Source organism: Linepithema humile, chromosome 6, assembly GCF_040581485.1.
Source record: "Linepithema humile isolate Giens D197 chromosome 6, Lhum_UNIL_v1.0, whole genome shotgun sequence".
NCBI classification, from domain to species: Eukaryota; Metazoa; Arthropoda; class Insecta; order Hymenoptera; family Formicidae; genus Linepithema; species Linepithema humile.
Genome location: NC_090133.1, coordinates 11,328,020 through 11,351,860, shown reverse-complemented (window position 1 = coordinate 11,351,860; position 23,841 = coordinate 11,328,020). Strand labels below are relative to the sequence as shown.

Sequence of the window (23,841 nt, the reverse complement as noted above, 5' to 3'; positions counted from 1 at the left end):
GCCGACATTATTATCAAAATAGCAATGGCGATACCGGTAATTACGTAAATGTCCACTCGAAGTTATTTATCGAGGATCTGTCAGGATCAAAAGGCAGGACGGTATGAAAGGTGCAAATACAATAACACTATAATGATATTTATTAATATCGTTAACACTCGCGTACATACAGCGAAGTAATGATTACCGAAAAATACGACGGACGTGTTGTCACACGGACTACTCAGACGGCAATGTTTTATACGCATGCCGTGACACGCTCAAGGATCGCCTATTGCATCAGCTAATCCTGATTGGTCCTAATTAAAGATATTCCTACGCCTAGGACGCTAGACGCAGCGCATTAGATAACTCGCGCGTGGTCGCGAAGACCGCGGGAAGGGATCGCAGTGATGCTCAATCGGCGGCGCGTTGCTTACATAATATATTTATGATAATAATGTATATTCTTTTAATTATAGTTTTGATTTTAAATAGCTTTTATTACTTATGAAGTATTATTGTTGATGCGTTTTCTTTAAAGTGGTTTTCTTAATAAGTTTGTTAAAAAATAATAAAGAAGATGACGAACTTTGTGGCTCGGCAGGAAAGCAGAATTCTATATTGTAAGTCGTAAGATATTATATAAAAACGAATAAAAAACCAGAATAAGAAAAAATATATAAAAATATTAATTTGATCTTCTTTGTTTGCACAATTCTATTAGGGATGATATATCCAGAGATTTTGAAAGAATTAGTTTGCATCAACTAGTTTTCATATCAGCAAAGACAATAATGCATTACTCAAAGAAAAATGTTTTTCTATTTTTGAGAATTTTATTTATATTAAGAGCATTCGCATAAATATGTAGACCCAACATAAAGAAAATTCAAAGATTGTAATTTCTAAGATGTGAATAACACGATGCATCCTAAAATTTTCTAAAATATTAAGAACTCGATGTATTTGCGCCATATATCTCCTGATCCATATATTTCGAATATTTATTAAATGTGTATTATTATAATTTATTTTTTAAAAACTTATTTTTTTAACATGAGAGGGTTGACAACTATAATATATGGAAGACAGATAGTTTTATTATAAATGGATGTGAAAAAAATTTGTTTCCCATATCTTGTCAAAAAATTGTATATATTTTTGCTTACATTTTCCAGATGTTAATCCAGTGGCAGGATTACAATATTATAGCAGCGAAAAAATAATATTTACAAGTACATTATTACATTTTGCTCTATTATAATAGAGTCTTAAAGAAGAACTCAAATTTTTTGTCACTAAAGTATCAATCAAGAAAAAACGTGTAATATTTTTATCAAATATCAAAATACCTATGCTTAAAATAACGTAATGCAGTTCATGAGACATGCAGATTTACCGGCACCTATTGTTCAAAAGATTACTCGCAGGCGCTTATATACTTGAATCGCGTGAGCGGTTCGCACTGCTGGCGAAATTTCACACGGTACCTCACACAAGAACTATTGTCGAAACGTGCAATTATGGATTAATAAAAAAAGTGATATCGACATCATAACGCACCAAGTTTGATTTCTTGCATCAATTTCTTCAAAACAATTGTCTTTGCTCTTTGATATATGTATTTATTCTTCATCCCCTCGAAAAGTTTTGCGCATTTATGTGCGCATGTTCTGGAAATGTCTAGACGACAAGAATCATTAGTCACTGTGGACGTAGATATTTTCTGTTAGCATTTACGAATCTTATGCGACGTTGAGAGATTAAATTCATTTCACAAATTTTGCGACTTTTGTGAATCTGATCGTTGACATTTTTTTAAGTTTAATAAAAAATTATGCGATTGCGGATGGAGACGTTTTACGATAGGCAAGTGTTGTCGTGGAGCAAATTGTTGCTTTCGATATCTGGTCTCTGGCCGGAAAGTCACAACGATTTTCGTTTTTTTTTTTATGCTACATATATCATAAGTTGTACGTTATTATTAATCGTGAGCTTAGTGCAAAATATGTACGATATTGAAAAAATGATGAGAAACATCACTTTTACTCTTCCAAGTATCCTAATTGTGTTGAAGAACATGATGTTTCGCTGGAAAAAAGATCAATTATTGCCTTTACTGACAGTGGTGAGAGGAAACGTGAAGAAAGGGCTTTATCGTAATTCAGATGAGAAGGATATAATGATTTGGTACAATGTAGCGGCAACATTATTTACTACCTCTTCAATGACATCATTATTCTTTGTGCCTACATTGTATTATATAAAACCTATTCTCGAATGTATTCTATCCAGTGAGTATATTAAGAAATTTAAGATTTTAAATAGTACCTTTAAATAGTAATTTAACTATTTTGTAATAAATTAACTTCTTAGAATCAAAAATTTCAAGAGAATTTATCATGTAAACAATTTGCTAAAAATTTAATAGAATTAAATTAATACACGCTAAAATTGATTAATGCTCTATTTTAGAATTGTTTTTGCTTATTTTTGGTTAAGATCTTGATTTCATACATTAAAATCTTCAACACAAAGATTATATGTATCTCAATATTTTCTTATCATACAAATCTTTCCGACAGGTTCCGGCAATTGTACTCTTCCATACGAGCTACCGATTCATATAAATTCAATTTATGAAATATCGGGGATGCGTTCATACGCGTTATTTTGCATATATTTAATGCCGTCCAGCACACTCTTAACTATCGGTGCGACTGGAGCGGACAGTGTCTTTGTCTCCTTGACGTTTTATCTCTGCGGCCAGCTATCAATTCTTGGTTATCGGTTGAAAAACATTGATTACATGTCACCAAAGTGTGATTATGAAATTAAGACTTTTACGGAGCAACATGCAGAGCTCTTGCGGTAAGATGTAAAGATAAAAATTTTTTTTACTTATTATTATTATTCTACGCCTTTTTAAAGACATTTACTATATTATGTTGTTGTATTATACAAAGTATCCAGTCCATGCATTCCATTATAATTATATATCCATAATATTTTTAATTTTTGCATTTTACTCATAATAAATGTAGTGCGTCAAACTTCTCAAAAAAAGCATAATTTTTTAAATGATTCTAAAAAACATTTTTTAATAAATATTTATTTAATTTGTTACTGTATGCTGCCAATATAATCAAACAAAAAAATAAACAATGCAAAATTTTTTTCAGATTAGCAAACATTTTGACAAATACATTTAGTTCACTCATGTTTATACAGACAATGGGTCTGATTTTTTCTTTGTGCATCGTGGCATATCAACTTCTTATGGTGCGATGAATTTATCTTCTTTGTTAGATACATATTCCATACAGCACAGAACATTAAAGCAACATTGCGGCAAAGTTGCAGCATTCTAGAAACATTGCAATATTACCGCAATGTTGCTGCAATGTTTTGTGCTGTATGGGTATATACTGATAAATTAATTAATTAAGTAATATTATCTTCTTGAAATTGTCAACACATTTTGTATTTCACAAAAAATAAATTCTGATTATTAACCAGTTGAGTGGTAATGTATCATATATGTACAAAAAAAGTGCCAAACGTGGTAATGTATCATATATGTACATTTCTAAATAACTCCACTAATTTTCAACAGATTTGCACAAAACTTGATATCCTAAGGTTTTTTGGGCTGCTAAATTCGAATCTGTTGTCAAAATTGCAAAATTCAAAATGGCGGATTTAATATGGCGACTGTTAATTGTTAAAACGACTAAAATATTGGAGTTAGGTAAAATATGTATAAGACCTTATTTGTAGAGCTTTTTATGAGCTTTATTTTTTGTTTGACAACTTTTTTCGTACAATGAATACTTTCTGAAATAATTAACAAAAACAGTTTTATTTTTGAACCTTTGAGGGGGGCTGGAGGGGGCATTTGCGCCAAAAATCCATTTGGGAATATTATTTACTAGATAAAATAAGTATTTAGGCTGAATATAAGCCAAATCGGAGGTGATAGCTTTTTGGAAGTCCATCCCTCTTTTTTGATCCACCTCCATTTTTGACTAGAAAGACGTAGTTAACATTTTCAAAAATTATTGTTCTTGTCTTGAAACGCCCTTTCAAATGATCCTCACTCGATCCATAGTGCCATTTAACATTTTGCACCCCTATTCTGCCCCCCCCCCTGCTCCCCAGGGCGGGGGGGGGGGGATCCACACCCATTCTGAAAAGTTGCTTTTTCGAAAACTTTGAACCCATGTTTCACCGTTTTTCGATATTTTAACTTTTGGCTCTTACCACTTTTGACACAAATCTTTCGGAAAAGTCTACCACTCAACTGGTTAAGAAAATTGTATTAGAGACGTGCAAAAGATCTGGATTCATTAAAAAAAATGGAAAACAATGAATTTACAGATGTCAATTCAAAGAATTATTAAAATGGTAGAAAATGATGGATAACAATGATAAATATTGATATATACACTACGCAAAAAAATTAGGGGAGTATTTTAAAACCTGCAAATTTTGTCGATTTTTAAGAGACTATATCTCAGCTTCCAGGGATCGCAGAATAATTTTTCTTAATGCGTTTTAAAGGGTGAAGCCTCTACTTTAAAATGGCTTAAGTGATATTTTCCGTCCCGTTAAACTGTTTTACATATATATAATTTATTTATATATATATATAAAAATAAGTTGACAGAAGAGAGTTTGATCCTCGATGTCGAGAGGACATGTTTTCGGGCGCAACCGATTCTAAGAGTTCTACACCGTGTTACCATTCTATCGCTTGTAAATAGTGCCGCTTCATAATTAAACCTGTGTTCTTAAATTAATTTATTTTTTGTTTTTAAATTTTTTAAATTAAGTTGTTATTTCTTGAACGTGCGCATTCGCGAGTGACCGCCGTGGTTGTAACTATATATATAAGTTTGGTCCCGATCTTTCCGGAAACCCTATGTATATACATATATACAGGAGGAGGCATCTAAAACAGACCACCTGAATAACTCGCCTGCTTTTGACGATAGAAAAATATCATCAAAATACATCAGACCAGTGATGCGATTTTGCCCACCGCGGCTCCGGGCTCCACTTTTTCACACAACCAAGAAGCGCTTTTGTCACGTGTCCGTGTGTGCTCGGCTGTTCGACCAATGGAAGAAGATGGACGTCTCGCTTCCACCGAGCCGACGCAGCAGATAATAAATACCAAGAAGCAAGCGTTTCTAAGGCGAGTGGCTAAGATATTAGAAATTTCGTGTTCGAGACCTGCTTCATTCAACTTTCTTTTCTTTTTTTCGAATTTGTTTCTAACAGTGTAAATTATCAGATAATGTTTTTTTGCCCAAAAAAATATTTTATATTTATTAATAATATTCGCATATGTTTAAACTAACAATTTTAGAAATAATACAGATTTGCTATTGTCAATAGAAAAATGAAAAGTCATTTTACAATGTTGCAACATAGTGCTAATTTAACATATGCGAATATTTTTAATAAATATAAAATAAATTTTTTTTAATAAATATAAATATAAAATAATTTTTTTTAGCCAAAAATATTATCTAATAATTTACTTAATTGTACAATAGTAGAAATAAATATCGAAAAAGGAAAAAAAGTTACAAAATTACAGTTTTCAAACACGAGATCTTTAATATTCTTGCTACTCGCCTTACTCGTTTAGCCATGCTTGCTATCAACTCAAAAAATTACACACCTGTAAAATTTTTAATTATTTCTTTTAAACTACTGCATATTAGCAAGAGTTACTGCAGTACATGTACATGTACTGTGCAGATTAGTGGAGGAACACAGTAACATATTACAAATACAGTCAAATAGTTTTGATAGAGGTAAATGTCAAATAACAAGCAGTGGAGCCTAAAGCCGCGATGGACAAAATCGCATCACTGTATCTGATCAATCTTGCTTGGTTTCAAGGGGAACATAATCTGATCAATAATTTTTTTGTAGGTGTAGAGAAGATGCGAAAGACAACTTCGTTTTCTTAAATGGAATGATATGTTTTTTTACTTATCTTCTAATAGAGTTTTAAGACGCATACATTACCTACGGTTAAAGGTCAACTGTGATGGAAAATAATTTACTTCAAGAAACTGATCAAACACTTCGATGATTGACTTATTTACATACTGCTGTACATACATACTGCTAATACAAATGTTCAAAATGGTGATCTTCAGCATCAATGCATGCTCTAAAGCGTTTTGATATGGATAACATGGCATGTCAAATTTCATTTGAATCAATCACAGAGCAAGTTCTTTTTATTGAAACCGAAAGTTGAGAATATCACCATACTGTAGAGCATATTCGATTTACTTATTAGAATTTTTCGAGTTTTTGATGAAAATCACTTCCCTTCGTTATAAAAGGGGTGTACGGATGGTCTCAGATACCCTGTATAATCGTATATAATTACTATATATATGGAACCATATATGATCATTCAGGGTGTATAAAAAATTCCGAGAAAATATTTAGTAAACTATAAGTTTTATGAAAAGAATGTTTCAAATAAAGTTGTAGGGTTTCAAAAGGTTTATTTATTGGCTTTATCAGTTTGACCTTAGGTGGCGTCGCCATAGTCAGAGTAAAGTTATCTCGAATTTTTTTAACTAAACCCCCTACTTTTTATTACATATACTTATAGTCTTGAGACCTTTATAATTTTATCCACTTTGCATCAGCCGTTTCGAAGTTATCAAAATTTATATGGTAGGATGTCGGTGATTATAGGCTAGTCAAACATGAAAATTGTTTATTATCTAGCTCTGACGATGAGTTAGTCTTACATTACATTTAACCGAAACCTAATTTTATATAGAATTAGTACGGGATTCTTCAAATTTCTCGAAAACTAACTTCTCGGTTTCCTTCGATTTACATTTGTGGCATTCGACTACATTTAGTAAGTACTACATGTCTGCAAAATTTCAAAATCGGAGGGAAATCGGATATTAAAATCTTATTTTTTTAAAATACTCTACTGAAAAGTTGCTCATTTTGAGATGTGTCACTTTTTTATCAACGAAGCGAAATGTTCGCTTGAATAGAATGAAATGGAAAAGGACAAAACTCACTATACTAGAGTTGCAATTCGAATTTTGAAAACTTATGACATAGTTTTAAAGAATATATTATAATTGAAAGTTTAACGTGGAAAGAAAGTGAAGTTATGCATATTAACTATCTTTTTTCTTTTGGCAGGAGAAAAAATCTTCCAAAAACAGCTCAGGACCCGGTGCCCTGGGGTATGGAATTTACCGCGCCCATGTTTTAGTACAGACGCGACATCTATCCGTTAACACCCTTTCTCCGTAATAGCCAAGCCAGGCTAAATAGCCGGGCCGGAGACCATCCCGGAACCGCCATGTGGCAATATAGGACGACCCCCGACAATCATGTCCCTGTAAAGGAACTCGACCCAAAGATGGGAACCCAAAGGTCCCCCCAATCTTAGGACATACGTCCCATTCCTACCTGGATAAGTGGACCCCGCGCCTCCCCCCCCCCCACCTCTGCGATCGAGAGCAAAAGAAGGGATCTACCCATCCGCCGGCCCAAAATGGGTCACCACCCTGGTCCGAACATCTAGAGAAGATGTGAGAGTGCCCGGGAGAAAATTTTCAACGGGTAACTCAGGTATTCGAAGATGTCTCTCGACTAACAAGTTCGAGCCGCCTATAACAGGCTACTTCAGTCCCCCAACCCCGCGAACCATCCTCCCTCGGTTTCAGTCTCGACTCGCTATCAGGGCCTCCACTATAATTGCTGCGGTGGCTTCGCGAAGCGTATAGCCAGTGATACGATATTGCGAACAACGGTCCACGGCTCCCGAGTCCCATACAAACAAGGACCGCGTACATATGCTGCGCAAAACATTCTGCGCAACACATATATGCAGATCTTTCTTGTGTGGGGCTCGAAAGCCATGGCCGCTGTTTACAACATCGCATCACTGCATACAGCCATCGCAGCGCACTGGGGCCGACAGGTCCGATACAGGTGGGCGCCTGGTAGGCGCTCCCCTACCAGGTACCAAGAGGCAAGGGGTGCGCCCGCATCTTTACCTGATGGGCGGAGCAGCGCGCCATTAGTATCAGTGCACTGCCTCCCTCCCACCCTCATCACTTATAGCTTTTTCAGGCCCCTACCTTGACAGGTGGGCGATGTACCCAGTCCCCATCCCAAAGTCTTCACGACTCACGCCCTGGTGCACTTTTCGCGTGGTTCCTCCCCACTGACCTATCTGGCTGAGTTGTACCCATAGAGCCGTAGCTCCCCGCCGGCATAGCTCAATGGATCATCGCAAGCACACAAGCTCCCTCACGAAGGGTGTGCACCGCGAGAAGGATGCACATTAACTATCCTAATGAAAACATTTTTTTTTTATTCCAATTTAGAATTTTTCAAATGCCTTACTGAAAAATTGCTCATTTTAAGTTGTTATTTTTCTATTAAAAGAACGATATAGTAATATATTTTTTATATGTATTGTTTTGTTATTATTTATTAAAAAAATGTGATTAAAGATCCAGTTTTTGCAAGTCTGTAATATCTTGTACAAGTTTTCAATGTCTTTTTTTAACAAAATCTTATAACATTCAGCAAATATGATATTTTAGACCGCCAAAAATGGAAAAGAAATGAACGAGATTATTTATTTTCTAATATATTCCGGAGCGGTGGTGTTATTGGCATTTTGCTATTGTTTTATAGGAGAATGTTTAATTAGTGAAGTGAGAATACTATTTTTAATATTTTCTATTGTATATTATTATTGTACATCATAAATAAAGAAAATTTTAATTTAAATCTAGAAAACTTGAAGAAAATATACAATATATATATGTATATGTATATATATATATATAATTATATATAAAAATATTATAAATAATTTGTAAGCAAGAAATGTAAAAAAATCTAATAATTATAAATTTTATTTTTAAAATGTGTAACGTATTACAATCAAGAATTACATAATATATTTTATAACTTTAAACAATTAAAATGGTTTAAAGATTATAAATTTTACTTTTTAATATAAATTAAAATTATTAAAGATTTATGTAATTACATTTAAAAAATAACATCTTATTTAAATCCGATTTTATGTCAATAGTTTCTTCAAGTTTTGTTTCATTTTTGTTAAAAATCTATAATTTATTTTTAGTGTTTAATTTAAAAAATTTGTTAAAAAATTAAATTTCTTAAGGGTAAGTAAAAAAGTAAAGAATATTTAAAAAATCAATGTTTTATTTCAGAGCACAGCATTAGATTGGATATGTTATTCAACAAAATGGTATGAATTGCCAATTGAATCTGTACGTCTTTTAATGATATGCATGACTCGATCGCAAAAACCATTATATTTAACAGCTGGAAAGTTTTATGTCTTTTCCTTGGAAACATTTGGCATGGTATATTCAATGATCTTTGCGAAGATTTTCTATAAGATAACTATAGACTATATAACTATTTTATTTAATTATTTTATTTATAGTGTATTTAATTTATTTATATATAAAGCTATTGGAGAGAGTAAAAAATATAATATGCTTTATTTCAGATCTTAAAGGCATCTGCAGCTTATCTTTCGGTTTTAAAAACTATTACGTAAATTATTAAATTAAAATTAAAAATGAATTCTGGCTTATTAGCAATGTGAGAAAATTTGTGTGAAATATTTTATCATATTTTAAACAATAAAAGCAATAAAACAATAAAACAATAAAATAGCAAAAAACAATAAAATATTTTTAGAAACATTGTATTAATTAAATCAATTACATACATGTGATAAATTTTTATCATTTTTAGCTCCTTTTGTATCTTTATGTGATTCATAAATATCATAATTTAAGTAGAATAAAATACATGCAGTATCTATTCCTTTAAATTATGCATCTAAGAAGTACTCTTCTAACTGCATCTTCACGAACCCAACAGTGTTGTTAGATGGACCACTTTTTTTCGCGTATGCGGTTGGAAATCGGCTTCAATGAAGTACTAATTTAGGAAAAAAAAGGTACTCTTAGGCTCTCTGTTTAAGCTTTTTTTAAAAATTATTCACTGTAGCTCGCCAAACTTGACTATATTCCGATATTCACTAACAGTAATAAAATGCTATAGTGCTATAACATAAACTATAAGTTTTAGATTGGTAGTGAATATTGGAACACAGCTTTTGTCGCGCTCGAACAGTATGTACCCATATACACCGCTGAATTCATAGCTACTGCGCCGCGCATGCACGAAAAAAAGCGGCCCATCTAGCAACACTGGTACTCAAACGTGTAAACAGATAAATAAATCCTTGATAAAAAATATTAGGGGTATGCAAAAGTTTTAGTCTTTTTTTTCAGCGTTCTGGTATAATTATTTTAAATTCAAATAATTTCTTGCCTTTTTAAATATTTGTAAAGTTGGTATCAAACTATCTAAAACTGTTGAGATTTATGAGTTTTGGGCTTAGAAAAATGCACATTAAAATAAAATGTATCCACTTTATTTATTTAACTGCGTATATATCAAAAACCGTTAGAGCGCGAAGCTAGGAATAAATTATAATTACAAGAGAGGAAATCACGCAGATAGAAATTACAATAGAGGTAGAGGCGCTATCTCAAGAACATAGAAATGACTTAATATTGGATTACATTATTTCAACAAAAACATCATATTTTATGATTTAATGGTGCAGATAATCTTACAAAATAACATTGAACACGATGAGCGACGAAAAGCTTTATATTCGACACTGCATTTGGTATGAGTTCCAGCAAGGAAAAAAATGCTGCTAACGCATGTGAATCAATTTGTTCTGTTCTTGGTGAAGGTACTGTATCCCACAATACGTGCAAATACTGGTTTTATCGTTTTGAAGACGGTAATTTTGACGTGAGTGACTGACCATGCTTTGGAACGCCACGAAAATTAAAGGCAAATAATTTGGAAGCGTTGTTGAATGAAAACCCGTCACACAAGAAGAACTTGTAGAATAACTAGGAGTTGATCAAGCAACAGTTTCAAGACGACTGCATGAAATGGGAAAAATTCAGAAGCTCGGAAAGTGGGTTCCGCATAAATTCTCAAAAAACAGCATTTTCCGTTGTTTGAACACATGCATATCATTGCTTTCCAGGCAGCATAAGGATTTTTTATGAAAAATTGTTATTGGCGACGAAAAATAGATCCTGTACGACAATCTTCAACGCAGACATTCATAGATAGACCTCGGCCAGCCGTCTACATCAATGGCAAAACCGAATATTTATGCCAAAAACAGTGTAGCCAGATTTGGCCCGGTTTTTCGCGCATGCGCGACGCGACGAGCTCAGTGAAGTGCTTGAGTGTAGTAAAAAAGTATGCTATATGGTACCCGTTCATTCTAACAAATTATATTCAGAAAAATCAATTAAAAAATTAAGTATGCTTACGTATATTTATATTTACATATCTGTATATGTTAAAAATGCAATTATAAAATGTAAAACAATTATGTAATATATTTTAAAAGATAAGCTAAGATATATATAAAAGATAGAAACTGAAAAAGGGTAGAGGATATTAAAATAATAATTTCAACACATTTTTAAATAAATAAAAATAAATATTTTATTTAGCACAATTTGTAAAGAATACCAACATTTGTTGCAAGGGTAAGGAAAAGTGCTCAAAACCTTACCAGTATTCATGAAACAAAATATAATTTACAAACAATATCTAATAATATAAAAATATGAAAAAATATATTAATGCATTTATAAACATCTATAAACTAAAAATATTATTAATACTCTAAAATTAAAAAAAAAAACTTTGCTTAATGCATTTTATAATAAAATTAAAATAAAATATTTTTTTTAATAATTTCCATTTCAAACAATATGTAACCTAGATAATTATCACAGAACATAATAATGAAATAAAAATATTTTATTATAGAAATAAATAATAAATAAAATATAAATATAATTAAACATAAATAAAGAAAAATATATTAAATAATATTATATACAAACATTATATATATATATATAATAAACAAACTGAAAAAATAATGGTTAATTATGTTACAAAATTATAATAAATAATCATAATAAAATAAAATAAAATAAAATTAATAATAATTTGAAACAAAAAAATCAAGCATTAAGTAATCAAGTGCCATCAGATGAATTGCATTCCTTTTAATATAAATTTTTTGACGTGTGTAATTCTAAATGTCTCGAGTCTATTTCTAAATTGGTACAATTAATATTTTCGGTCTGAAAACTAGATCTTACTACACACATCGCGGAAAGAGTGCTACTTGCTAATTTATTTCTTTTTTTATTTTTAATATCCGTTACCATGGAAAATATCCGTTCGGCTTCGGCATTAGAGTGAGGAAAAGATAAAACGGTTTCAATTAACAACTCTAAATTTGGAAACATCTTTTCCCCGTTGAAATCTTGAAAATCTAATATTTTTGCCCACATTTTATCAATTTCTAATGAAGCTAAATTTATTTTTTCCGAATCACTAAAAACTGTGGGCAAAACTCTCCATTCAAATGCTAATTTAGTTACATCAATATTTTCTACACGCGTGGCAATATAAGATAAATCTTTAATTATTAATCTACCTTCATTATAAAGTGCAACTTTGGCTTCTAAAAAATTTAACTGTTCAAATAAGACATCTTTGTACGGTAAACGTTTTAACATTTCGTTAAGCGCTATTTTATAGAAATTTAAGCAATTTAATCTAATTTGTTGCGCGAATTCAAAAGATCGCGATGCTAAAAAGCCTTCACATTCTGGTCCCACATATATATTTGTCAATTGTAGGATATTATGTTCATCGTCATTAAAAGTAGTAATGTCTTTCAAAGCCTCAGGGATCATAAAATTTTGACCTATTTGACGAATTAATTGCTGACTGTTAATAAATAATTTATGAATTAATATTTTACGTGACTGAAACAGCGCATTAAAATGATTGAAAAAATTCAATGAGTATTTTAAAAATAACAAATAGGCCTTAATCGAATCATCATTTAATTGCGTTAAAATAATTTCTGCCGATTGTAAATTATCTTCGACTACAGCTAGCATAAAATAATTTCTTAAAACCTCCCAGTTATCCAGAAGTCTTGTAACACATTTATGTAATATAAGCCATCGCGTGTTGGATAATTTAAGTATTTTACTTCTTTCAACATTAAAAAAATCTTGAAATTCGTTTAATATTGCGCATCTCTTTGCACTGCCCGAAACATAAGTAGCAACTCCTCTAATTAAATTTTCGCAACATTGCGGTAATTTTGCACAGGCTTTACTAGCAATAATCGCGGATGTGTGACATATACAATTTAATAAAACTACATTAGGTATTTCAGATTTTAAACGCGAGAAAAAGGAGTTATTGCATCCTGTCATTACTGATGCATTGTCGCTTGCCATACCAACAATATTTTTTAATGGAATTTCTTTATTTTCTAAAAACGTTTTAAAAGTTTTGAAAATGTTATTCGCAGTACAATCTGTGCCATCTAATGATAATAATTCTAATAGCTGCGTTTTTACTTTTTTATTTAAGGGCGAAAAATATTGAACAAGTACACACATTAGTTTCGTATCAGAAATATCTGTACTTTCGTCGATCAAAATAGAAAATTTACGCGTTTGCAAAATTTGAACAATTTTTTCAACTTCGCGTTTGGCAAGGACTTCTTTTACGATATTAATGCACTTAGTTCGACCCAGTGAAAGATCTTGCACAATTTCAGGCTCAATACAAACATCTTTTAATAAAGGAATTAAATGGTCAACTGTATTAAAAGCGACATTATGCTCCGCAAAAAATGCTGCTAATTTTATCTCCGCGCGTTTTACTTTATCTTTATGGCAAATTTCTACGGGTGTTACTACATTTGATTTGAGGCTTTGACTTTGACGATTGACTTTTTCAATATGTGAAACCGTCTGTGAATGTTGCACTAAGTTTGTTTTGCAACATCTGATGGTCTTGTTACATACAATACAAAAAGCCTTGTTTTTCTCTGAATGGGGAGCCAACCATCCTTTAAAAATATCCTCCTTTAACCAAGCAAAAATAAAAATTTTTTCCCGTTTTTTAATGGCTCCTTTTCCACTATTTACATCCATATTGCACAAATTATTGCACAAAAATAATATTATAACTTACCTGTTTATTGCAATACACGTCCCAATTAATTTTGACGATGCTAACCTACACTGGTCACTGATGTCAGGCTGCAGACGGGGCTCATACTGATGTCTACCCGCCAAAACTTTGGCGCCCTTTACGTTGCGCATGTGTGTATACATCCCTGTATTTTCTGTTCCCGCCATCGCCACAACGCGCATGCGCGAAAAACCGGGCCAAATCTGGCTACACTGGCCAAAAAGATTCTTTTGTACATCTAGTAGGATATGAATAATGTGGTTCTATTATGAGCTTCTTAAACCGGATGAAACTGTTAATGCCGAACGTTATTGTCATCAATTAAATGATTTGGTCAAAAAAATCGAAGAAAAAAGACCATTTACTGGTCAAAGAAGTCGGAAAGTTATTATATTAGACGATAACGCTAGGCCACACGTTGCTCGGACCACTCAGCAACCATTTTTAATTTGGGCTGGGAAGTTCTTCCGCGGCATCACTCACTCAACCAATCGCTTTTTTCTCTAGAAAATTGGATAAAACTCAACAGAATTATAGTACTTATGATCAAAAGCTTCTTGCAATTTATTTATCTATTAAACATTTCAGATATATCATTGAAGGACGACAGATTCTTATTAGAACAGATTATAAACCTTTAATTTATTATTTTCGTCAAAAGCTTGACAAAGCATCGCCCAGACAGATTAGGCATCTTGATTTTATAGCTCAATTCTCTACTAACATTGTCCACATTTTAGGAGAACAAAATGCAGTGCCAGATACTCTTTCAAGAATCGAATCTATTTCCATGCCAGTAATTGTTTCTTTTGAAGAGATAGCTAAAATACAAAAAAAGAATAAAGAATTAAAAACTCTTCTCTTAAATAATTCTTCACTAAAATTACAGAAACTTATTCTTACTGGTTTAACTTCTTCTATTTTTGTAATTGTTCTACCGTTAATATTCAACCTTACGTACCTCAACAGTTACGTAGAAGAATTTTTGATGTTGTTCATGGATTAGCTTATCCAAGTGGTCGATCAACTTGTAAGTTAATTCAGCAAAAATTTGTTTGGCCCAATTTAAAGAAGGATATTAAAGAATGGTCCAAAACATGCCTTTGTTGTCAAAAAACTAACAATAAGATCCAGAAGCACACAAAGAATCTTCCACAGAAAATAACTGTTCCGGATGTTCCAACGTTTGCAAACATTTATCTAGATCTTATTGGTCCTCTTCCTCCTTGTCAAAATTTTAGATACTATTTAACTATGATTGATAGATTTTTAAGATGGCCGGAAGCAATACCTTTAATTGAAATTTCTGCAGAAACAGTCAGCACAGCCTTTTATACTCACTGGTTAGCAAGATATGGCGTTCCGCATATGATCACTACAGATCAAGGTCCGCAATTTGAAGTTGCAATGTTCAAAGCTCTTACCAACTTTATTGGTTGCGAGCGAATAAGGACTTCAGCCTATCATCCAGCCTTAAATGGAATACTGGAACGTTGGCATTGGACTCTTAAAAGTGCCATCATGTGTCATTCCAACAATAATTGAGATTTTACCCACAGTATTATTGGGATTGCGTACCTGTACTAAAAAAAATTTAAATGTTTCACCAGCAAAAATGCTTTACTTTTTGTATTCTTGGAGAATTTTTCACAAAAAAAGATCCAAAGCAAATCCTGGAATTTTTCTTGAAAAGCACAGGATACATATGAGAAATCTTAAATCGCTACCTACAACACATCATCATAATAAAGTACCTTTTTATCAGTAGGATTTATTTATCTGTTCACATGTTGGGTTCATGAAGATGCAGTTAGAAGAGCACTTTAACCACCTTATTCGAGTCCTTTTCGTGTTGTTAATCGTATTAAAAGGATACTGGAATCGTCTGTTTTACCGATGCAAAATTAATATCGCAAAAAGCAAAAATTTTTTTATTGCTTGTAATAGAAATTTTTTTATGTGATTAAAATACATATGCTAATAGATCAGCACCCAATAAACATTAGGACATTCTATGTATGTCCTATGTATATACATATATGTATATTGTATATTCTATGTATATACAGAGAATGTGAAAAGTATATAAAGTGCATATCCTATGCATGTGAAATAATTACCACATGTATGTACACGTACCGGCACGTATGGTGTCCCTCGCCGGCAACGGTATACGTGTGTGAAACAACCGAAGGCGTCACACGCATTCACACAAACGCGTATTTGACGTGTCGCTTGAAGCGAGGAGCAAGGGGAAAAGTAGTGGGGGATATTTTCATCTTGCATCCTTAGCGCAAATCGGACGATTGAGAGAGAAAGCATTACAAGACGTGATGTCAAGTTAGTGGTGTCCCTATAGCTGTCTTCCTCATGCGACCGTCTAATGAAGGAAGTGCGAGCGAGACAGTTAGAGCAGCTCGGTGTCCCTATCGATGTCTCGTTCGCTTTAACATCTATGTATCGTACTTTTCTTTCTTTCCTTTAAGAAACGTAGCTGAGCCGCGTGCACCAACCGCCGGAATTCATTCTATTAATTATTATATCATATAAAGAGGCTTAATTTAATGAAGAATAGAAATTTGTATTGAAATGTTTAATTATACAAATATAAGAATTGTTTGCTTCCGTAACAAAAATACACGCTCGTCCTGATTAATTATTGGTTCATTTATGATTGCGTAATTAATAACTTTTTTATTATAAGCAAAATTAGTAATAATGGAACAGGATAAGTCGCTAGGACATACTATCTCCAATAAATGTTCAAATATAAGATTTATTCGAAAATATATATATCATAGAAAAATTGCTTGATTGCGCGGGAGATATTCTAGACATCCAATCAGCACAGTTTGTTTCAAGTGGAGGTCTCTTTCCGAGATATGATCACTTCCACTTTTTGAAAGCCAAACTATGGCTTTTTTTAAGTTAATTCCTTTCATCGTTCTGCGTAGAAAAATAATTAAGTTAGAAGTGAATTCTTTACGAGGTATTTTGCATCTTATCCTAATATTTTTAGCTTTAAATACGAAATATCTGGTAGTCATTTCTTGATGATTTTATTTTTATGCTTTTATACGTAGTATAATGAATAGAATACGCTGATGATAATAATTTTTAGATACATCAATTGTTCAGATATATCAACTGGCGTGCTAATTTCGCGAATATATCATGATCTTTTTTCATTCTAAACTACATTAATTAGCTGAAAATTACGACTTTTGCAATACGTCCCGATTGTTCTACGTGAGCGCTTCATTCTGAAAGTCATTTTTGTGCAGAGTTTCGCAAATTAACTATTTCTAATATCGTAAACAATTTTTAATATCGGTCGCCAATGAAGTAGCGCGCGCGCGCGCGCGCTTACACACACACACACACACACAGGCGTTTCTATGTCACACACGTACACAAACACACACACATACATACATACATATGTATATAAAATATATAGAAACACTTGTAGACATCTCACTTGTCCGAATGCGTAAGTAACACGTGAGTGGACACGTATTCGGCGAGTAAGACGCCTATAGGCGTTTCTATTCGCGGTGTGAAAGTTTTATTGGCCCTAAAAAGGGCCGATCGTATGACTAGCGCGGAAACATCTTAATAATTCGTCCAATATCCGGACCGGTCAATAACTTGATTGATTCGATGGGGGGTATCGAATCAATTAAGTTAGCGAGAAAGTCTGGTCGGAACCGAAGTTCTTCCCAGATTTCTCTCGCATGATTAACTAGCGCTGCTGCCGTCCTTTCCCTTCTTGGTTCCCATCGTTGAACCATTTGTGCCCAAATATTTTCGATCAAATTTAGATCTGGTGAACGAGCAGGTCAGTTAACCAATTAGATCTCCGGATGATTCCGAAACCATGTTTGTGTTTCATGCGATGTATGGACTGCGAAATTATCCTGCACCAATCGGATTACTGGCATGTCCTCTGCGGAGTAGATTGCGCGTACTGATGGAAGCAGAACATCTTCCAGTATGCGAATATACTCCACAGAGTTCATACGTGTGGGAATTTCCACCAGCTCACCAATTGTAGTGCCGGAAATCCAGCCCCACATTGCGCATGAAATCCTTTCACTTCTGTGGATAGGCACAACATGGTTTGGATTCAACCGTTCACCTCTTGGTCGCCATACGTGAAGTTGGCAGTCGGCACACGATACAAAAACCTTTTCATCGGTAGGTCTCTCAAAGAATCGGCTGGTATAACATTTAAAACAAAAAACAGAAAAAAATTTGGAAATTTTACCGACAAGCTGTCGGTGCATACAAATATTTGTTTAATATAAAAATTATACAGCTTGCAGGTGCAAAATTAACATTCCGGCCGAAAGAGAATATATCAAAGATTAATAGGGAACTGTTAGAATTGAGTTCAGAGAAGTAGTCTAAAAATGTTTCCTGAATTAGAATTTATGCAAAGCATGCGTGCAATATAGACGATAATGAGGTAAAAAAGGGCAATAGATTAGTTCCGGGATTTTGGGATAGAGGCGCTATACAGTTCTCAGTGCTATCTGTCATATACAGAGTCTTTTAGGTTAGTTATGTGTGTGTTAGTTGTGTGTGTGCGTGTGTGTTTGTGTTATGTGCTACGAAACCCGGCTGAAAAAAATGAGTTGAAGGCACTCTGAAGGATAAAAAAGTGTATGTATTATACATAAATTTTGCAACATTTTTGCAAACATTTACATTATTTAGTTACATACATTAATATTCTAATTTCTGTGAAATACTTTTATTCAAGTGCTTTATGTGTATATATTATGTATATTATGTGCTCCATATTATGTATATTCACATCAAAGTATCTATGTAAAAAGTTAATATCATTTTATATATTGTATATATTTTTATAATAAATGTATATGTCATATAACTTATTTATAAAGCATGAAATATAAAGGTATTTTTAGCTTCTTGTATTTATCATTTGTAAAAAATCTTGATTAAAAAAAGCATTAATTTTGTGACTTGCAATAATCTGTTTCAATATATACTTCTTTTAAATACTTACAATTAGCCTTATTTTACCTTGGTATCTAGAATACACATCAAAATATAAAATTAATTTCTAATTCAGTAGAAAGAAAACATTGTAGTCTTACATCAGAGAGGAATGGTAAAATATCATGTATATGTAATAACAAATAAATCACTTTTCCACTGACATTATACACAACTTTGCAGAAATAAATTTATTCTGTGAATTTTGAATGTGTAGTGCAGTTTAAAACACACAGTCGAAATATGTCTATATTTTTGAAATAATAGTTCTGATTTTTCATGAATCACGGTGGTTTTATAAGATGTTCAATTTTAACAGTTTTTATTGGACTGTACTTTAGACAATATTATATTTTGCCATTTCTTTCTGTTGTAAGACAAGAATGTTTCTTTTCTACTGTAATAGAAATACATTTTTGATTTTGATACGTATTTTAAATACCAAGTTAATCACATAAAATAAGACTAATTGTAAGTATTTAAAAGAAGCATATAATGAAACAGATTATTGCAAGTCGCAAAATTAATGTTGTTTCTTTTATCAAGATTTTTTTACAAATGATAAACACAAAAAATTAAAAATATCTTTATATTTCATGCTTTAGAAATAAAAAATATGGCATATATCATATACATTTATTGTAAAAAGAGTATACAAAATGATGTCAATTTTTTAGAAAGATATTTTGATATGAATATAAATAATATGGAGCATATAATATACATTATATATATATACATAGAGCATATGACGTAATAAAAGTATCTTACAATAAAGAATAAGACAAGCCAGAGGCGGTTTTCTCGTGGACTGGCATTAGAGAATTCTTATTCTTCTCTTCAAGCCAGAGGCGGTTTTCTCGTGGACTGGCATTAGAGAATTCTTATTCTTCTCTTCAAGAGAGAGGCGGATTTCTCGTGGACTGGCAATAGAGAATAAGACAAGCCAGAGGCGGTTTTCTCGTGGACTGGCATTAGAGAATTCTTATTCTTCTCTTCAAGCCAGAGGCGGTTTTCTCGTGGACTGGCATTAGAGAATTCTTATTCTTCTCCTCAAGCCAGAGGCGGATTTCTCGTAGACTGGCAATAGAGAATAAGACAAGCCAGAGGCGGTTTTCTCGTGGACTGGCAATAGAGAATAAGACAAGCCAGAGACGGTTTTCTCGTGGACTGGCAATGGAGAATAAGACAAGCCAGAGGCGGTTTTCTCGTGGACTGGCATTAGAAAATTCTTATTCTTCTCTCCAAGCCAGAGGCGGTTTTCTCGTGGACTGGCAATATAAAATAAGACAAGCCAGAGGCGGTTTTCTCGTGGACTGGCATTAGAGAATTCTTATTCTTCTCTTCAAGCCAGAGGCGGTTTTCTCGTGGACTGGCAATATAAAATAAGACAAGCCAGAGGCGGTTTTCTCGTGGACTGGCATTAGAGAATTCTTATTCTTCTCTTCAAGCCAGAGGCGGTTTTCTCGTGAACTGGCAATTTAGAATTACAAAAGCCAGAGATGATCTAACGTCAGCTAACAATTTTTAATAAATATATTCAAAGGCGATCTAACGTCAGCTGACCGTTTAGAAAAAAGAGAGCTAAAGACGATTTATTCGTGAACTGGCAGATTTTAATAAATATTGTCAGAGGCGATCTAACGTCAGCTGATCGTTTAGAAAAAAGAGAGCTAAAGACGATTTATTCGTAAACTGGCAGATTTTAATAAATATTGTCAGAGGCGATCTAACGTCAGCTAACAATTTTTAATAAATATATTCAAAAGCGGTCTAATGTCAGCTGACCGTTTAGAAAAAAGAGGGCTAAAAACGATTTATTCGTGAACTGGCAGATTTTAATAAATATTGTCAGAGGCGATCTAACGTCAGCTAACAATTTTTAATAAATATATTCAAAAGCGGTCTAACGTCAGCTGACCGTTTAGAAAAAAGAGAGCTAAAGACGATTTATTCGTAAACTGACAGATTTTAAGAAATACGTATTTCTCTTAGTTAGTAATTTACTACACGTGTGGTTTGTTTATGTTTTATCGGATAATTTATAAGATCATTTAACCTTTTTTCTCGCAATTGAAATTCTATTGTATGGCTATATGATGTACATACGAGACGAAATAGACGAAATATAGAAGGTGTCTAATAGATATAAATTAGATATGATAAAAAATTTGATTTGAAAAATGTATGTATAATACTATATACCTAATTGGAAAAATATGTTATATGCTTTCCCTATTTTTATTCTTATGTAATTAATACAAAATAAATAGATAAGTTAATTAATTATTCAATACATACGTATATATATTGAATATAGTTATCTTTATTTTGTATTTTATGTAACTGAAATGATATATACTCTCATTATTTCAGTCATTATCACATAAAATACAAAATAAAGGTAACTATTTATTCAATATATATGTGTGTGTGTATATATATATATAAATTAATTGATTAATTAGTTATTTTGTATTTTCAACATAAGGATAAAAATATGAAAAGTATATGACATTTTTCTTCAGTGATATATATAGTATTATATGTATATTTTTTATTTATTATTTTGTCATATTTAGTTTGTATTTATTTGACACCTTGTATACGCCTTTGTTTTCTCGGACATTATATTGCAGCCTTGCGACGAAATTTCAGTCGAGGAAACAAGCGCAAGCATCGTTTGTTTACAAACTTCCGATGACACACGTACACAGACCACACGTCAGTGTAGTGAGTTACCACTACAAACAAATGCGTACACACGGACCTACGCGGTGTAGGCTACGCCGATAATGTCGTTTCATTTTTAATACCATCGAAATGATGGCGCTTTTGCGTCGGAGTTCGGCTGCCACTCCAGCATCCCCTTAAAATATAAAATTAATTTTAAAATTCTTAATTTATTAAATATATATATATATATATATATATATATATATACATACATATATTTTATTTACCTTCTTTATTTGACCTTCTCTCTCTTTTTCCCTTTTCTATCTTCTATTTTCTCTTTCTAAAATATTAATTATTATATATATATAATATAATATATATACTCCAATTACTCCAATAAATGTCAAATCTGACGTGACAAATATTGTCAGGGAGCAGAATAAATAATGTCCGCGAAAACAATTTTGTTTATTATCGATTTGTTGTCATAGTAAAATACAACATTGTTAATCAACATGGAAAGCGCACAAGCCACCAGCTCTAAGATTAATAAGGGAGGAATAAGAAAAAAGTAAGTAAAATAATAATATTATTTTACAATATTGTTCCGTTCAGCTTGGACAATTTAATGTCCGCACTGTTTTTATTTTATATAAGGCACAAACAATGAACAAAATTGCTTATTCACAATGAGTTTATTTGTATCACTTATTGTACATTTGCAATCACTTCTCCTTAACTGTATTATTGCGAGGACAACGCCTAGGGGTTAACCTGAAGTTACCCTGAGTCCCCGATTGTATCGAATAATGTTGTAAGGACAACGCCTAGGGATGAGCCTAAACTCACCCTGAGTCCTCGGTTAGACCAACCCGTTAAATCGACCGTTTCCACCGGACTTGTAACGTACTCGTATAAGACTCGTATTCGTATAATTTTCGTACTCGTATATGACCGACTGTTCACTTCGAGAGCTACTACGCGAATATTGAGAAACGGAACGATGCGCGCCGCCACCAAGAGATCTTAGGACCTCCTCTAATTTTATCCAATTGGTGGTTATCAGTCTAAGATGCCGTGATTCGTCGATGTCGCATATGAAAAGTGGTGGCCACCACAAAAACAAACGCGGCGGCTCAAGGCAATGGCGGATAGCGTCACGGCGGTCCTAGCGCGGTAAACAAAAAACGCGGCATATCAAAGACGCCGCTATGAAAACATATTTATATTAAGAGGTTTACAAGCCGGTATCGGAAACGTATTTATGAGAATATATATTCGTTTGTCGGTCAAACCATCTGTCATGCATGACATTTTATAGCGCTTACATAACAAATATTATGTATAATACAACATTATGTACATCTTTATTTTTCAGAATGTCAAAACTGGGGATAAATCCTGATAAAGAATTATTAGAAGACGACCTTTTAAAAGACATGGACATGGAACAAGACATTCAGCTGCAAGATGCAGCTGAAAAAATCAAAAAGCTTGAAGAAGAGTTGGAATCTTTAAAAAAAATAGGTAAATACATTACATATATTATTATTTACAAATAATCGCGTATCGCACACGACTAGACATGATAATAAACAGTGGCGCACCCAGTTGGGGGTCAAAATCCCCCCCGAAATTTTTAATATGTCCTATTTTTTTATTAACTCAACAGCAAAAATTAAAAAATCTGTAGTTAAATAAAATGCGTTCAAACATTTGTATTTTTTGTCTGTTTTTAATTAGAGTCACAATTTTAATAATTTAAAATTTACACCAATATCTTTTCACACAAATAATTGATAGCCTCTCTAGCTATACTGCTGTTCGAACATATATAATTTATATTTTAGGATAATTTTATATTGCACACTAATAAAAATGTTACAATGTTTAATAAAAAATACAATTTATTTTTATAGTAGCGTAATTATAAATTGATATTAAGTTTTCTTTGTT

The 23,841-nt window shown here is 32.6% G+C and overlaps 2 protein-coding genes across 3 annotated transcripts; one reads left to right on the top strand and one right to left on the bottom strand.

Moving 5' to 3' along the window:
- Positions 1 to 1,635: 1,635 nt before the first annotated feature.
- On the top strand, positions 1,636 to 10,888 carry LOC105678084 (odorant receptor 82a-like). Of its 2 annotated transcripts, XM_012377122.2 has the most exons (6): positions 1,641 to 2,276; positions 2,568 to 2,853; positions 3,165 to 3,264; positions 8,607 to 8,720; positions 9,249 to 9,404; positions 9,554 to 10,888. In XM_012377122.2, exons 1-6 carry the CDS (start codon positions 1,820 to 1,822, stop codon positions 9,602 to 9,604), a joined length of 1,164 nt encoding a protein of 387 aa, XP_012232545.2. In that variant the 5' UTR covers positions 1,641 to 1,819; the 3' UTR covers positions 9,605 to 10,888. The 2 variants fall into 2 exon arrangements, with proteins under 2 accessions (XP_067213443.1, XP_012232545.2); XM_067357342.1 differs by lacking the exon at positions 8,607 to 8,720 and having other exon boundaries at positions 1,636 to 2,276.
- A 481-nt stretch (positions 10,889 to 11,369) lies between these two features.
- On the bottom strand, positions 11,370 to 14,801 carry LOC137000687 (SCAN domain-containing protein 3-like). The gene is made up of 2 exons (XM_067358026.1): positions 12,614 to 14,801; positions 11,370 to 11,374 (listed from the first exon to the last, which is right to left on the bottom strand). Exons 1-2 carry the CDS (start codon positions 14,136 to 14,138, stop codon positions 11,370 to 11,372), a joined length of 1,530 nt encoding a protein of 509 aa, XP_067214127.1. The 5' UTR covers positions 14,139 to 14,801.
- Positions 14,802 to 23,841: the final 9,040 nt, after the last annotated feature.

What these genes read in the sequence shown, in the direction of transcription:
- LOC137000687 (XM_067358026.1), bottom strand. Translation starts at nt 14,138, where the DNA reads ATGGATGTAAATAGTGGAAAAGGAGCCATTAAAAAACGGGAAAAAATT.
- LOC105678084 (XM_012377122.2), top strand. Translation starts at nt 1,820, where the DNA reads ATGCGATTGCGGATGGAGACGTTTTACGATAGGCAAGTGTTGTCGTGG. An exon ending in TCTCGAATGTATTCTATCCA is followed by an intron (nt 2,277 to 2,567) that starts GTGAGTATATTA and finishes TCTTTCCGACAG; the next exon opens with GTTCCGGCAATTGTACTCTT. An exon ending in GAGAATGTTTAATTAGTGAA is followed by an intron (nt 8,721 to 9,248) that starts GTGAGAATACTA and finishes GTTTTATTTCAG; the next exon opens with AGCACAGCATTAGATTGGAT.